This window comes from Eriocheir sinensis, chromosome 13 (assembly GCF_024679095.1).
Source record: "Eriocheir sinensis breed Jianghai 21 chromosome 13, ASM2467909v1, whole genome shotgun sequence".
In the NCBI taxonomy this organism is placed as follows: Eukaryota; Metazoa; Arthropoda; class Malacostraca; order Decapoda; family Varunidae; genus Eriocheir; species Eriocheir sinensis.
Window position 1 is genome coordinate 21,952,074 of NC_066521.1, and position 15,687 is coordinate 21,967,760.

The 15,687-nt window shown below is 46.2% G+C and overlaps 1 protein-coding gene across 1 annotated transcript in view; it reads right to left on the minus strand.

Annotated features, from left to right (window-relative positions):
• LOC126997820 (uncharacterized) overlaps positions 1 to 9,266 on the minus strand; it is a 28,699-nt gene extending 19,433 nt beyond the window's left edge. Inside the window, exons 1-15 of the mRNA XM_050859031.1 lie at positions 8,987 to 9,266; positions 8,511 to 8,701; positions 8,263 to 8,370; positions 7,990 to 8,136; positions 7,686 to 7,856; positions 7,466 to 7,552; positions 6,924 to 7,119; positions 6,347 to 6,451; positions 5,828 to 5,994; positions 5,349 to 5,466; positions 4,710 to 4,834; positions 4,048 to 4,196; positions 3,425 to 3,564; positions 2,967 to 3,112; positions 1,592 to 1,601 (exon numbers count right to left, since the gene is read on the minus strand). Coding sequence (XP_050714988.1) covers positions 1,592 to 1,601; positions 2,967 to 3,112; positions 3,425 to 3,564; positions 4,048 to 4,196; positions 4,710 to 4,834; positions 5,349 to 5,466; positions 5,828 to 5,994; positions 6,347 to 6,451; positions 6,924 to 7,119; positions 7,466 to 7,552; positions 7,686 to 7,856; positions 7,990 to 8,136; positions 8,263 to 8,370; positions 8,511 to 8,701; positions 8,987 to 9,251 — 2,125 coding nt within the window. The 5' untranslated portion in view covers positions 9,252 to 9,266. The remainder of the gene's footprint in view (positions 1 to 1,591; positions 1,602 to 2,966; positions 3,113 to 3,424; positions 3,565 to 4,047; positions 4,197 to 4,709; positions 4,835 to 5,348; positions 5,467 to 5,827; positions 5,995 to 6,346; positions 6,452 to 6,923; positions 7,120 to 7,465; positions 7,553 to 7,685; positions 7,857 to 7,989; positions 8,137 to 8,262; positions 8,371 to 8,510; positions 8,702 to 8,986) is intronic.
• Positions 9,267 to 15,687: the final 6,421 nt, after the last annotated feature.

Consider the following 15,687-nt stretch of genomic DNA (forward strand, 5'->3'; position numbering starts at 1 on the left):
ACAGCTGTGTACGGCGCATCTCCCATCGAGTAGACGCCAAATGGACTGAGGTGCTCTACAAGGCACAAGTAGGCCCCTCATGGAGTACTCCCCCCTCGCCTGGTCCTCCTGCCCTCCATCCTACCTTGCAACCCTGGATCGTGTCCAGGCCAGAGCCCAGCGTCTGATACAGCGCACAGGTCCTCAGCACGCGCGTGGCTCCCTGCAACCTCTCCAGGAGCGCAGGGATGTGGCAGGCCTGTGTGTAATGTACAAGGCACACAACCTAAACACACCCCACCTGGCAGCTCTCAAGCTCCCTGCGCCCCCAACCCCCATACACTCCACCCGAGCAGCACTCCACAGACAGGAACAAGTGGCTGTACCCTTCTCCAGGACGGAACACCACTTCCGCTCCTTCCAGCCCCGCTACAGCCGCCTGTGGAACCAGCTTGTTAGCCACACCGACCTCCACCATCGCACGTCACTTCAAGACTTCAAGCGGGAGGTGAACAGCTGGATTAGGACTTCTAGGCAGTAATTCAATGTGTCTTGTATGTAGCTATAGATAGATGAAGCTTAAAACCTTCAACTTTAGCACAATATTCTGAAAGCCCTGTTTAAATAAAAAATTAAAAAAAAGAGAGAAGAGAGAGAGAAGAGAGAGAGAGAGAGAGAGAGAGAGAGAGAGAGAGAGAGAGAGAGAGAGAGAGAGAGAGAGAGAGGAGAGCAGAGAGAGGAGAGCAGAGAGAGGAGAGCAGAGAGAGGAGAGAAGAGAAGAGAAGAGAAGAGGAGGAGAAGAGAGAAGGAGAATATTTACATAGATTTAGACCACATAGACCCCATGGTCCAAACTAGGTGATCTGTCCTTAAACCTAAATGATTCTGTATTAATCAGATAGCTCCAAAACTTTGCATGGAAGGAAGTGACGGTCGAGCTTGTTCTTAAAGGAGTCAATCGTGTTACACTGGACCACTAAAGGTGGGAGCTTATTCCATTCTCGCACTACAACGTTGGTGAAGAAAAATTTGGTGCAGTCTGAAGTTACTTGTCTACATTTAAGTTTTGTGCCATTATTCCTCGTTCACAAAGTGTCATCGATTTTGATTTGTCCACATTCGTAAAGCCATTAAGTATTTTGAAACATTCGATCAGTTTTCCTCGGAGGCGACGTTTCTTAAGAGAGAACAAGTTGAGGATTGACATAAGTCTCTCTCGTCGTGTCGGACATGGACTCTGAAAAATCGTTGTGGGTTAAGATCACCACTTGGGTTGTTAGGCAGCGACGGATTGTTTGGTTGTAGGGACATTAATGCGTTTATTTATTGATTTGGTTGACACATTTGCTTTTCCTTCGCAGTGGACTTCATACTAAGGAAGGATTAAACAAAAACTCCAGATCCTGAATAATTAAACTGGAATACACATAACTGGAATTAACACATAACGTAGAATAACATACATATTTTCAGAGCGGCAAGACGAGTGTGAGGCATTTAGTAACATGACTTATATAAAGCATAGGGTAACAAGTACATGTTTATTTATGGTGTGAAACAAAAGCGAATCATTCAGTGCCGTATTGTAGTCTTCACTCTTCTCCCGGCCCACGGTCACCGGTCTGAGGCGTCTTGAAGAGGATGTTCGGAGGAATCCAAAAGCCTTCTAAACCACTTTCTTCCTCCATTTCTTCTTTCCTCCTGGGCCTTCCTCTCTCTTTCCTTTCCCTTTAACCTCCTTTCCTCCCTCTCTCAGTTCACCGATTCCTGATTCCATTCTTCCCTCTCTCTCATTCCCTCCATTCTCTTCCTTTTCCTTCTTCCCTCCTCTTCCCTTTAACCTTTCCTCCCTCTCAATTCGCCCACTCCTGATTCCACTCTTTCCTTCATCGCATCCCTTCTTCTTCCTTTTTCCTTCCTTCTTCCTCCTCTCATCCTTCCTCCTCTCATCCTTAAGACTTCATACGCTCATCACAGCCCTTCTTCTTCCCTCTCTCATCCCCTCCATCTTCTTTCCTTGGCGCCTCCTCTTCATCCCTAAGACTTCATACACTTTCCGGGCGTTGGTGTGAGGGCATTGAAGGACGGGAACGGCACATTCTCGCTGTCCTGGGAAGGGGAAGATAAGGGAAAAAAGGCAAGGCATTAGGAACTTGTAGAAGAGTAATAGGAGGAGGGAGGGATGAATGGGTTACTATAGAGTTTAAACCATGATATCAACACGTAAGAATTGGTTTCCTTGGCTTGTTGTAGGTAATCATTTAAGTAGAAAGACAAGGAAAGTTGAGCAGAAACGTAAATTAGATTGTCGAAAAGATGAAGAGAAGGGAGAAAACGGAAGGAATTGTGAACTGGGAAGAATGAGAAATGGCGTTTTATATATGCAATTGGTTTGAGAGCCTTAGGTTGTAGTAGTATGATCATTTAAGTAGAGAAAAAACTGGAAAATTGAGCAGAGACTTAAATTAGATTATCAAAAGATGAAGAGAAAGGAGAAAACGGATTCTACTGTGAACTGGTAGAAAGAATAAGGAATAGATTTATATGCACGCAGTCGGTTATAGTATTCATTTAAGAAGAAAAAAACACTGGAAAATTGAGCCGAGACAAAAAAAAATAGCTTCTCAAGAAAGGACGTGAGGAAAGGAAGATAAGGGAGAAAACGGAGGCTTGTGAGGCCTTTGAAAATACTTGATATGAGAGGTGGAGGCGTCTAAAGCCCCGTTCACACTGTGCCGACTCTGGGCCACGACAACCCATGCAGCGACTCCGGGAACACGAGGTCTTGGGTGTGAAATGTTGACATGAAAGGGTCGCACATAGTCTTTCCGATCATATACGACACTTCCACATCAAGATTTCACACCCAAGACCTCGTATGCCCAGAGTCGGCACAGTGTGAAAGAGGCTTAAGAACACTCCCTTAAGACCCGTCAACAATACACGTGCAAGGATTGACATGAGAGCACCGCGGCACAGGCACTCACCGCTTTCAACTCGACCCCTCCGCGCATCGAGCAGGCGCTTTGATGCACCCCGCTCGTCACCATCTTCTGAAAGGCGTCCATCACGGCAGGATCCTTCCAAGTTGCCTCATCGTGCAGGACATCGAAAACGGTCATGTTGGCGAACTCTGGAAAGGTTACGCATGCATTTAGTTCATTTTTAAAACACTTCAGCGGCCCAGCACTCACATTAAAGCTTTCATAGGAGTTGTGGGGCATTTCCAAGGGAAGTTTTATGGCCCTGGTGGAAGTTTGACCCTTCTTCTATAGCGTGAACCCAAAAAACGCTCATGAGAACCCGACCGATCTCCTTTCTAGCCTGTGGAAATAGTTGATTTGAGAGGCGGAAGCGTTTGATAATACCGACATTTGACCTCAGTACGGAGATGAGCACTAAGGCCAGGCGCAGCTATAACGTATGGAACTTTTGTTTTACTTACTTTTCGTCGCCGTGACCTTCATTGTCTTAAACATGTGGGACATCTCGATAGGCTTCAGATCCTGCGTGAAGGTTCCGCTCGCCACCTCATTAGCCATCTGCGTCTCCTTCTCCACGTCTATCTCCTCCGCTGCAAAGAGACTGTGCAGGGATTTCAGTTAGTGCCCCCTCCTCCCTCTCTTTGTCTGCCTCCTCCTCTCTCCCTTTCTGCTCCCTCTCCCTCTCTTCCCACTCTGATCCCCCTCCTCTCGCTCTCCCTGACCTCCTCTCTCCCTCTCATCTTCCCTCTCCTTCCTTTCTCTTTCCTTCCCGCTCTCCCTGCCTCCTCTCTCTTCCTTTCCCCTTCCTTCTCTTTCCTCAGTCCTGTTCCTTCCTTTCTGCCCTCTTTAATCCTCTCCCCCTGCCTCCCCTCTCTCCCTCTCCCTTTCCCTCGTATGCAAATCGCATTCCACAGTCACGCGTTTCATACGAGAAAATCTTGGCACTGTACTTTTAATGAGCTTGAAGTTGTGATTATGAAAGAGAAGAGCACAACTGAGCTGCCACAAAATAGGAAGGCTATAGTGTGTGAAGAATAGCGTCATGGGGAGAGTGAAAGCAAGTCAGGTGAGCGACCACACTTACTTATTCAATTGACCGTCGTAGTTGTCCTCCACGCCCAAGGCCCCGACCATATCTTTCAGCTGGGGTTGCGAGCCGCATATGCTGACGTTGACGCGCGGGTAGTAGCTCATGAAGGCCAGGCACATCTCCTCCTTGGTGCCCAGTCCACCCTGAAGGGACGGGGTGGTCAGGGTATGCAAAGAGAAGCTGCTGCAGAACCTTACCCAGACCCAGCCCAGATACCCGCGACCCTCTCCTCTAGCCTCTCAGTTCTGGGATCATATTCTCAAACGCTTCTACGCTTTAGTACTTCTCGCTTAAGTTGTAAGCCTACTTATTTCCATGGGTGATAGTTTTATGACCTTGATGGTAGTCTAGCAAGGTTTCAGCGTCTATTATCGTGGAAAAACTCTTTTGAGCACCCGACTATGCGCGTACGTGCCCTCAACCTTGCAATAGCAGGCCCGTAATTTGGGCAGATTTATTGGTGGGTGGGTGGGGGGGGGGGGGCTAGAGGGCATCATAGGCTCGAGGGGAGGGGAGAGGCGAACGAAGCGAGCATGTGCAGTTTTGATTTTTTTTAAATAATCACCTTTAGCGGCATTTTGAGGCCGATATAGAAACCATTGAGCCCACCTGACATTACGGCCCTGAATAGAGTCCACAATGAAAGCAACACTCACGAAGGTCGGCTTTCTTTTGGCGGAGGAGTCGTAGTAGCACTCCATGATAAGGGTGTCCCCGGGCAGCACCGTCACCTCCTGCTTCAGAACTCTCGCGCTCTGGTAGTTGAAGTCGTAGCTCATGTCTGGGGAAGGGAAGGCAGCGGAATATTGTGGATCATTTTACTTTCATGGGACTCATTGGTGAAACCCGAACAATGAATCAATATACGAAATGCAATAATAAACCTAACACAATACTATGCGCAATACAATAATACATATACGTAATGCAAAAATTCGTAATCCGATAGTACGCGTTGCAATAATGTCCATACTGCGGTGTTATACGTAAAACTGTAATAGGAAAACAGCAACAGTGAAGTAAGACATTGCAACGCCTAAGCAAACATTTTAGCTGCTGTTAATCCCTCATACTCACTAAGTTTTTTTTTATTTATTTAAGGAAAAAAGCAACACAAAGAGACAATAAGACATTGCAACGCCTAAGCAAACATTTTAGCTGCTGTTAATCCCGCATACTCACACTTATAAGTTTTGCATTTATTTAAGATCGGAAAACAGCAACCGATTATGACAGATTAATTTTCCCGACACTGTAACCGAGGCGAGCACTTAGGCTGCCGCTCACTTACTCACCTTTCATGACCGTCGGCAGCTCCTGGCCGTCACGGATTTGCCTGAGGACGAGTGACACTCCCAGCAGGTGTGCGTGGAGCAGCCCCTGGAACAGCCGCACGCCGCCCTTGGGCAACCCCTGGCAAAGACTCGGTTAGGAAACATCTTCTAGCACAAAGTTCCCTGAGAAACATTACAGTCATGTTAAGACTGATATAAATGCCCATAGGCGCCAGTACTCGATCCAAAGAGTTCGGGGAGGTAGTTTTTTTAAAGGGGGAAGAAGGAGAAGAGGAAAACCATGGGGCTGCTGGATTTAATGCTAGGCTAATCCGGCTAAAAAGGGTTGAATCTGTACACTATCTAAAGTTTCACGAGACTGGAAGGCAAAGAAAGAAGATAATGGAAGAGGGCGTGCGTAGAAAGAGAGAGAAACGGAAGGAAAACGAGACTAATTAAAGGGAGGAGGAGAAGGACAAAATACTAATAGCTGCACTTACTTGCTGGGTGCAGGTGGTGTCGCAGAACCCGGTTGACACGAACGTCGGTTGGCCCGGCGGAATGACGTGGACGGGACCAACCTTGTGGCCGATAATCAAATTCCCCGCGTCGTACTCCCGAAGGTTCTCCGTGTAGTATATTCTAACGCCGGAGGAATCCACCACTCCTGTGAAAAGCCGGTGATGACTCGCGAGAGCAGGAAAAGGCTTAAAAGGTCAGATTCCTACTATTATTATGATTTAAAGTGTAAGATTTCTACTTACAGCTTATTGTTTTGTGCCTTATAGATGTTTGTATTGAAGTGACTTGTTACTGATATAGTTAAAGTATGTGTCTTCTATCCTTGATGCGCGTCACGCCTCCACGGAGAGACGTTCTTGGCCCGAAAATAAATCTGTTCCCTCGATCCACGCGCTCACACCAGTAGCAAAGACGTTCCCGTGTGTGTGTGTGTTTAAGGGACGTAGTACTGTATTATTTTGTAACCGAAAGAGAACTGAACAGACACAGTAACTTACCCTGCCGAAGGTTTGGGTTGTCGTAGTGCATCTCCATCATGAAGTACGTGGCTCCCCCGTGTTCCTCGCCGATGGGGAAACCTGCGTGATCTGGGAACATCTCCCCTGAAAGGAAAAGGATAGTAAGGGACTCCACCATCCTGAACGTGTGTTTCTACTGCGGTTTCAAGGGACAGGAAGAGAGGGAGGCTGGGAGAGCGGGAAAGAGGACTGCGAGGGACAAATTTGAATCTCTGCGCAGTTTCTTAACAGTCGAGGCGATAAACGACCAAGAGCAGGCACAGATGAAAAGAGAGGGTGAAGGGGATCAGAGAGGGAGAGAAGGAGGCAGGGAGAGCGGGAAAGGGGGCTGAGAGGGACAAGGAGACGGAGGAGGGGAAGCTAACACTGCACAGCATCTTCCCAGTCGAGGCAATAACCGAGCAAGAGGAGGCACAGATGAAGAGAATCAGAGAGGGAGAGGAGGAGGCAGAGAGAGCAGGAAAGGGGCACATCGGAGGGACTTCTCGACACCAGCACTGTAGATTGGTGGACAGATATAATCATGGAAACACAACTTAAGTCTTGGCACACTAACCGTCGCCTCCTATGGCCCACACGATGATGGGTGATCTGCAGTGCTTCCAGGAGAGGGGCATGTTGGCACTGTAGCACTGTGTCCCCTCCCAGCTCGCCCACTTCTCGAAATGTGTGTCGCTGTCTGGCAGAGAACACTCGTAGAAGAGCACGTGGTGCACGTGTTCGTTGTTCCCTTTCTGAATCACTGGAACGTACTGCAAAACACATGGTATAAACACTCGTGCCTCTCAGTGTCAGTCACCATACATTCCATTACCTACATAAACAGGATCAGGGGGCGAGTCTTGGGAGGAAGAAATGTTCAGGTGCTTTTAAAAGTACTGCCACCTCAATCCTACATTGGCTTTACTTCAGTCATGTCCACAACCCAACACAACATTTCGGTATGCATGCTTTCAATACTCAAAATCTTAAATGGTTGCGGCGTGACATAGATTTATTATACAGTGTTATGGAAGACTTGAATTAAGTCCATGCGATCTTCAAACCATCCTTGCTTGAAGGGCAGGAGCTGAGTTTGCGGCTCAGAACACACCGTACCCCGATCATTTGGCTCTTGACAGGCATGGGCGGTATCTTGAAGATCTTGCACCAGTACAGAGTGTCCAGGTCGCCGGGCAAGCTCACCTGAAACGTTACAGGGAGATTAGTTATTACGTTCAAACTTACGTGCAGCTGAAAAGCCCAGTGAATGTTTGTACTGCTGAACTGACACTCGGGGATTCAAAGCCATCAGTCACACGCAGGAGGAGCCACTGACGTTTGGTGAGAGGAAGTCCCAGGTCTTGACATCAGGGCCCATTTGCGGCATCACAAACTGGGGCGACTTCAGGTAGAGACTCTTGCTCCCTCGTGCCGCGTGGTACATGACGTCATTCTGGCTGGCCGGGTCAGTGTTGCTGTAGGCCCAGATGACCCGCACCGTGTCTTCCTGTCGCGATGTATAAAACACCATCTTAGGACTCGTGCAAGACATTATTATAGTCGGGGAAGAATGTTCCTGGCATAGATACAAAACTGAATATGTAGGCATCTAGAAAATCGTTTTAAATGTAAACACTTACACTGAGCACAAAGTCGTTCTCGTCACATGTGTCCCAGAGCCGCGAGAACCTGAGCACCGTGTGGGTGTCGTTCTGGTAGCCGCCCAGCACCGTCACGTCCTGCGACTCATCAACCCTCGGGGCCATGTTGCCCTCAGCATACCGGTCCTGCGGGAAGACCTGGCACTCAGCATCTCAGCAGTGGTTTGAGCTACCGTCCACCCATGTCTGAGTGTCCTGGGGTCGTTAAGAGTGTGGAACAGGATGACAAAGGAACATAAACAAGTGACTCGCCTGCAGGAACATATCCCCGGCAGCGGTCACCCAGCCCAGCACGATGTCCGCGCCTTTCATGCCGCCATTCGGGGAGAAGCCCAGACCCACGTAGCCCTTGGCGGCCACCTGGGGATACCAACAAAACCGGTCTCAGAAAACCCGAAGAAGCTGCTCCTGAGACAACTTGGGCAGGCGATGACGATGTTCCATGAGAGGCCAGAGATTGCTGAAGGCTTTGTGCGCCCCGCCCGCCGCGACTCGCTCACCTGAACCTCGATGACGATGGCTTTGTCGCGAGGCGACCACAGCATGACGAAGGCGCCGTCCTGGTCCAGCACGACCCTGTGGCTGTGGCTCATGGGCGGCATGTCACTCTGCGCCTGGACACAGACGCCGCCTCCCCCAACGGCCGCCGCCACAGCCACCGCCGCCACCCACAGCGCCGCCGCCATGTGTCCTGGAAGTATCACACGAGGCCGCTAACGAGAGCCAGTCACTCTTATAAGATTAACGTTCTGGAAAGCAAGAAGACTACACACACGCATCGCGCACACACGTTCATGTGTACCAACGACTGGGAAACTGTTACCAGACAAAGAAACAGTACCAGCGCGTCGGCCTTGAATAAAGAAAACCCTTCCAAACTCGGGATTCCGTTGCATAAAACTATTTCGTCGCACAGTAAAACAACTTCATATATACTACATCGGGGGGTCGGCATGGTACGGGCGTCGGCACTAACCTGGCCTATGCTCAAACACTGGGGTCTTTTTACACACGCCACGGAGGAAAGCCAAGCGTCCTCCCAGCACCACAGCAGCTACAGTAAAGGTCACTGTAGCACGGCGCCTCTCGTCTCCTCTTTTTGTATCTCTGGACTTCCCTTTCCCCCGCGTTGAAGTTGCCAAGTCACCGGCGTATGATGTGGATCGTATTTTTTCCCCTTTTTCCGGACACACATCGATTCCCCGTGTTTGAAGGCCCGTGGAGAGGTGACTGATGGACATCGGAAGAATGGAGTCTCTTGGTTGTGTTGCTCATGGGTGTGCCTGTACCTGTATATAGAGTATCGGCGCGACAACTGTGCGGAAAGTGTCGATGGCGCCGTTAAAAAGCTATATAAGGAAGTGGACTGACAGCTGATGCGGAAGATGCTAGGAAAAACAAGGGAATATAAACTAAACTAACATTCCGATGAAGTCGCACAGCTTTTAACGTAACTTTGTCTTGGGTCGATGTACTTAGACGCTTCCTCCTCTACGTGAATCATTTTAGAGGACAATAAAGAGGATAAACGCGACCCCATGAGTGTTTCTTTACGTTCACGGTGAGGAAACCCTGTCAGACTGCCACCACGGTCATAAAGCTACCCATTGAAATGCCCACAAATCCTATGATAGCCTTGTCAAATGTGTGCTTGGGCGATGAAAGGCTTTGTAAACACACGAGCTTTGGTAGATAACACATAAGCTCTGGTAGATGACACATAAGCTCTGGTAGATGACACATAAGCTTCGGTAGATGACACATAAGCTTCGGTAGATGACACATAAGCTTCGGTAGATGACACATAAGCTTCGGTAGATGACACATAAGCTTCGGTAGATGACACATAAGCTTCGGTAGATAACACATAATCTTCGATAAATAACACAAGCTTTTTTTATAGTAGATAACACACAAGCCTTAGCAGACAGCAAACTCTGGCAAGAACGGAGCACACAGGAAGCTAAACTCAAGGGCTGTGAAATTACGCCGCTCATGCAAGCAAAGTTTATGGCTATGCGCAATAAAATGTGTCCTAGTCTATATATTTTTCCTTACCTCTCAAAACCACAGAGTCACGACAGGCCAAGTCAGGCGTGTTATGTACATCCTGCAATAGCTCAAGTAGTAATAGCAGTAGTGGTAGTAGAAATAATAGTAGTAGTAGTAGTAGTAGTAGTAGTAGTAGTAGTAGTAATGGTTGTAGTAATGGTAGTAGTAATGGTAGTAGTAGTAGTAGTAGTAACAGCAGCAGTAAAAATAATAACAAAAAAGAAGAAAAGAAGAACGATAAAAAATAAGAATAAATAAGAATAGAAAATAATAGAAGAAGAATAGTAATACAAAGAAAAGAATAAGAAAAAGTAAGCATAAGAATAAGAAGAGATAAGAAGAGGAAAGAAAATAATAATAATCCTTGATAACAATATTTTTCCTCGCGTCGCGTTAAAATTATACATATAAAAAAATCACTCGTCTCTTGGCCTCCCTGCCTTATCTGTGGGCGTATCAAGAATTAATGAACCCGTCTTTCTGGCTCTCTGGGTAGACCTCATGTGATTTAACTGACCACGTATTTATATTCGGGACGCTGTAGTGAAGGTGGGACAAACTTGGACCACTTTTTTTCGTCTGTTTCTGAACGTCCATGGCGATGAATTCTGTTACGTTTGCAATATTAATAAACCATCACTCAGTCAGTCAATCTTCGTTCCCTCTAGTGATTTGCATTGTGAACGCTGTATAGGGAGTGTGGGACAAACTTATAGGCCTCATTTTTTGTCTGTTTCTGAACCTCCATGGCGGTGCATTCTGTTACGTTTGCAATATTAATAAACCATCAATCAGTTAATCAATCCTCGTTCCCTCTACTGATCTGCATTGTGAAGGTGGGACGATCTTGGCTAGTCCTCATATTTTGTCTCTTTTCTAAATGTGGCCATGGTCTGCTTTCTCACTCTCTCACTTTCTCTTTCAGCTCATGGACGTGGCGTGGAGGACTTCATCTTCGCATCGCCTCAACACGTACTCAGACAACCAGAGAAAGAGATGATATACGTGTAACTTGATGGTCTGGAAGCTGGCAGTAAGGTATGAAAAGGATCTGTTTGTCATGATGGAGGCAAAGTTGTATTGTTCATTTTTAAACTTTTTTGGCGGGGGGGGGGGAAGGGGGGGGGGTAGAGGAAGTAGTCAAGGGCAAACCAAAAAAGAGGAAAAAACTATATAAAAAAAAATCTTGCATAACTATTGTTCACTCCCAAACGAGAACTCATCCTTTCTTCTTCTTCTACGTTTTCTTCTTGTTTTCTTCTTCTGCTTCTTGTTTTCTTCTTCTGCTTCTTGTTTTCTTCTTCTGCTTCTTCGATCTTCTTTCTTATTTTTTTTCTTCTTTTTCTATTTTTTCTTCTTCTGCTTCTTGCTCTTCCTCTTTTCTTTTTTCTTCTTCTTCTACTTCTTCGATCTTCTTTCTTCTTCTTCTTTTTCTATTTCTTCTTCTTCTTCTTCTGTTTAACGTCCTTTTTTTCCCTTACGATATAAAGACTTCCAAAAGTTATTCAGAAACGGTTCTAAACAGAGGTGTCTGGGACTCTGATACTCACCCTTTTGAAGATTGCGTAATTATTTCTTAACCCTCCTCATGATGCAATAACACGCACGCAACAGACCCTCAGGTAAATTGCAACTTTTTGTGCCCACGTTTATCCAGAATGTAGTATTGTATCTCATCCTAATTGCCTGGCTCCCCCCTCCTCTCTCAATTTTTCTTTTGCATAGTTACGTTCATGGTTTAGACTCCTGACTGTATACTGATTATGTGGACTGCATGTGGCTAAAGGCAGTGTGATCTTCCTCCATCTAGTGCTAATCCTTCCTCTAATCTATAAAACCATTTGATCCCCTCTCAATTTTTCTTTCGCATAGTTACGTTCATGGTTTAGACTCCTGACTGTATACTGATTATGTGGACTGTGTGTGGCTTAAGGCAGTGTGATCTTCCTCCATCTATTGCTAATCTTTCCTCGATCTATCAAACCACTTTAATCCAACCCCCTTTTCCTTGCATAGTTGCTTTTATGATCTAGACCACTGACTGTGATGATTTGTGGACGTTGTGCTACTAGGATGTGGTGGAAGACTGCCCTGTCATTGTTATGCTCGGTAGACCTTGAGATGTATTCCGGTGTTGCTTGCTCCCAATGCCATGACCAGATTTACATAGATTTACATAGAAAATCAGACCACACAGACCCCATGGTCAAGACTAGGTGGTCTGTCCTTAAACCTAAGTGATTTTACATTAATCAGAAGGCTCCTAAACGTTGCATTTCTACTCTAGTTGATATTAAGTTGAAGGAAGTGACGGTCGAGCTTATTTTTGAAGGAGTCAATCGTGTTACACTGGACCACTGATGGTGGAAGCTTATTCCATTCTCGCACTACAACGTTGGTGAAGAAAAATTTGGTGCAGTCTGAATTTACTTGTCTACATCTGAGTTTTACGCCATTGTTCCTCGTGCGCAGATTGTCATCGATCATAAACAATGTTGATCTGTCTACATTCGTGAAACCATTAAGTATTTTAAAACATTCGATCAGTTTTCCTCGGAGGCGAAGTTTCTCAAGAGAGAACATGTTAAGGGTAGAAAGCCTTTCTTCGTAGGATTTGTTGCGCAAGGATGGGATCATTTTCGTTGCCCGACGCTGAACACCTTCTAATTTAGCAATATCCTTTGCATGGTGGGGAGACCAAAACTGTACCGCATATTCCAAGTGGGGTCTGACTAAACTATTGTAGAGCGGGAGTATTACATCTTTATTCTTGAATAAAAAGTTTCTTTTAATGAAGCCCAACATTGTTTGTATTATAGTTCACTATTAACTCCGTGTCCTGTCCTTTCGATTTCCACTCCTTCACTCTCCCTTCTTGTTTTGTATCCCCTATTTATCCCCTTTATTCATCATTTCCCACTATATTCTTACTTTTTTTGTTTAACGTCTCCATCTCCCACTCTTTCTTCTTCCTCCCTGCTCAACTTCCACTTCATTCTCTCCTTCCTCTCTTCTATCTCCCGTTTCTTCCCTTTGCTTATCACTTCCCACTGTTTCTTCTTCCTCCCTGGTCATCTCCCTCTTCGTTCTCTCCTTCCTCTCTTCCATCTCCCGTTTATTCTTCCTCCCTGCTATCTCCCACTTCTTTCTCTTCTATCTCCCGTTTCTTCCCTTTGCTTATCACTTCCCACTGTTTCTTCTTCCTCCCTGCTCATCTCTCACTTCTTTCTCCTCTTCCTCTCTTCTATGTACATCCCATTTACTTCCTCTCTCCTTTCCACCCCACCTCCTCTATTACCCATTCCATCTTCCCTCCCCTTCCCATCCTTTTCCATCACATAGCCTTCATTCACTCATCTCCACTTCACATTTTCTCACTTTATATTTTTCTGTCTCCATCTTCCACTCTTTCCTCTTACCTGCCTCCCCTTACACGCCCATCCAGTCAGTGCTTGTATCAGGAGAAGACCTGCTCTAGAAAATCGACTGAGGCATGAAAGTTAGCTAATGTAAGAATATAAAGGGCATCAATCATTATTTTGACACTAGTTGGTTTTCATCCCTTGTTAATCTTTCCAGAGCAGTCATTTTCCAATTGATACGAGTACTAACTGTTGGGAAGGATGTGCATGTGTGTTGCCTTCAACTGTTTTTAATATTTTACTAAAAGTGTGCTTCCTAGTTGTTAGGGTGACGCAACACAAAGGTTAAAATATGAGGTTTATTTACATTATGTTGATATATAATGGTAGCGAGCTTATTGAAACTAACAATATTATTTACAATTCATCACTGTTGGTAATGGTAGCGAGCACACTGATACTAATTAATAATGCTATTGACAGCTCATTCTGTTGGTAATGGTAGCGAGCTTTTACCGAGTTACTCTTAAAGGGCTTACCCAATCACAGTTAATTTCATAAAATATTTGGAGATATAGGGTCCTGGCCATAGCTAACAAAACTTCCCTAGTCAAGCATAATTATACAATAAAATCATTTCTTCAACCACCGATCGATATGTGTTCACAAAGATAATCACAAGGTATTCGTGTGGGGTTAAGATACCAAGGGGGTGATCATAACCCCACACAAAAGGAAATGTTCACATACTCTATAGAATGTCACACGGGTGAGGTACCAGCTCAGTCAGTATGCTAGGGAACCTGTGGGTGTGAGGTCGAGACGGTGTGTGGTTTCAACTCTTTAGGTAACCTTAACATTTTATCAAGATAACACACTAACAAGTTTGGTCCCGCGGAGCTGAGTTCAACGTACCTGTGGTTTAGTTAAAATTCAGTTGGCCTGTTCCGCCGGTTCAGAAAGAGTTTCGAAGCAACTGGTTCTTTCACTCAATACGGGTGAAAAATTCTGCTCGTCAATCCTCCGTGAAAAAACTAACTAATGATCATTCGGTCTTCGGCCGAGGCGTAGTCACGCCACCAGCTCAACATCTGGTTCGTCTGTCTCTCTTGCGGTTCGTAACCACCTGATTCACAAGCAACACATAAGTTATTACAGGTTACCGATTTCTCAGTTTTCCCCGCATTACATGACATTTTCCCCCCCTCAAGAATTTTTCACCTTTGAAATCCTTCCTTCACTATTCAATGCACTCCGCCTTTACCCTGACTGTAGTAACCCGGGGGGTAACCCCTGGCACTTAACATTACTCTGGACGGAGCTCATTATCCCTAACCAGTGACCACAATCCGGTCACCACTCCACAATGTCCCTTTGAGACATAACTCCACATGTCCCTTTGAGCCATAACACCAAGATAAGTGATAGGCAGTTCCACCCCAGCCAACCTTCTGATCCGCCGGTAGTGTGGGGACTTATACCGTTAAGTTCCCTGGTACTCTCGATGGCAAGATTCGGCACCTCAGTCACCCATTCCTTTCACTCTAGTCTACTATCACTCCCTCATTCATTCTAACCTTTCATTTCGTCAGGTCTCCTAAGGTGGGGATACGAGAGCTTGCCACGTCCTGAAGTCGGCCCACAGCGGCGCGACCCGTGTTGACTGTTAGTTGCAGCCAATTTCTGCGAAATAAAGTGGCTACCATATCACAAAACCTTACAACTACTACTCGCGTCTCCGCCAGGTGTGTTAGTGCACCACAGGGTTACCAGTAGCCTTATAAACATTCTAAACACTCCATGCCTCACTAGATCGTCACTCCTAACTCGTCTGGAGAAGTCCTGGCCACCGTAAAAGATGACCCTGGCACAGCACAGCCAAGAGAGACTAGTGTGCGAGGCATCCTCTCCTAGACTGCGTTTCCAGAGGGGCGGCAGGTGGTAGGGGAATATAATGGTTTGAGGTGTTGCTGGCAGAAATCTGGGAAGGCGTTCTATACGGACTCGCCCCCGTTGTCCAGGTCGATACTTTCTCGGTCGTCCCGTAGTCAGCCACATATTGTCCTGGAGCCTCCACCACTTGTGTGTGTTTAGATTAAAGGGGTGGAAAGTTACAATCTACTATAATGACTGATGAGGGTGAACACATATCGGGTTTTCTGACCTCCCGCAAACAGGTCGGTCAGATAGACACCTTTTTACAAGTTTCCCTATTGATGGTAGTTCCTGCCACGGCTGCTATAGTCCTTGAATCATTCTCAAG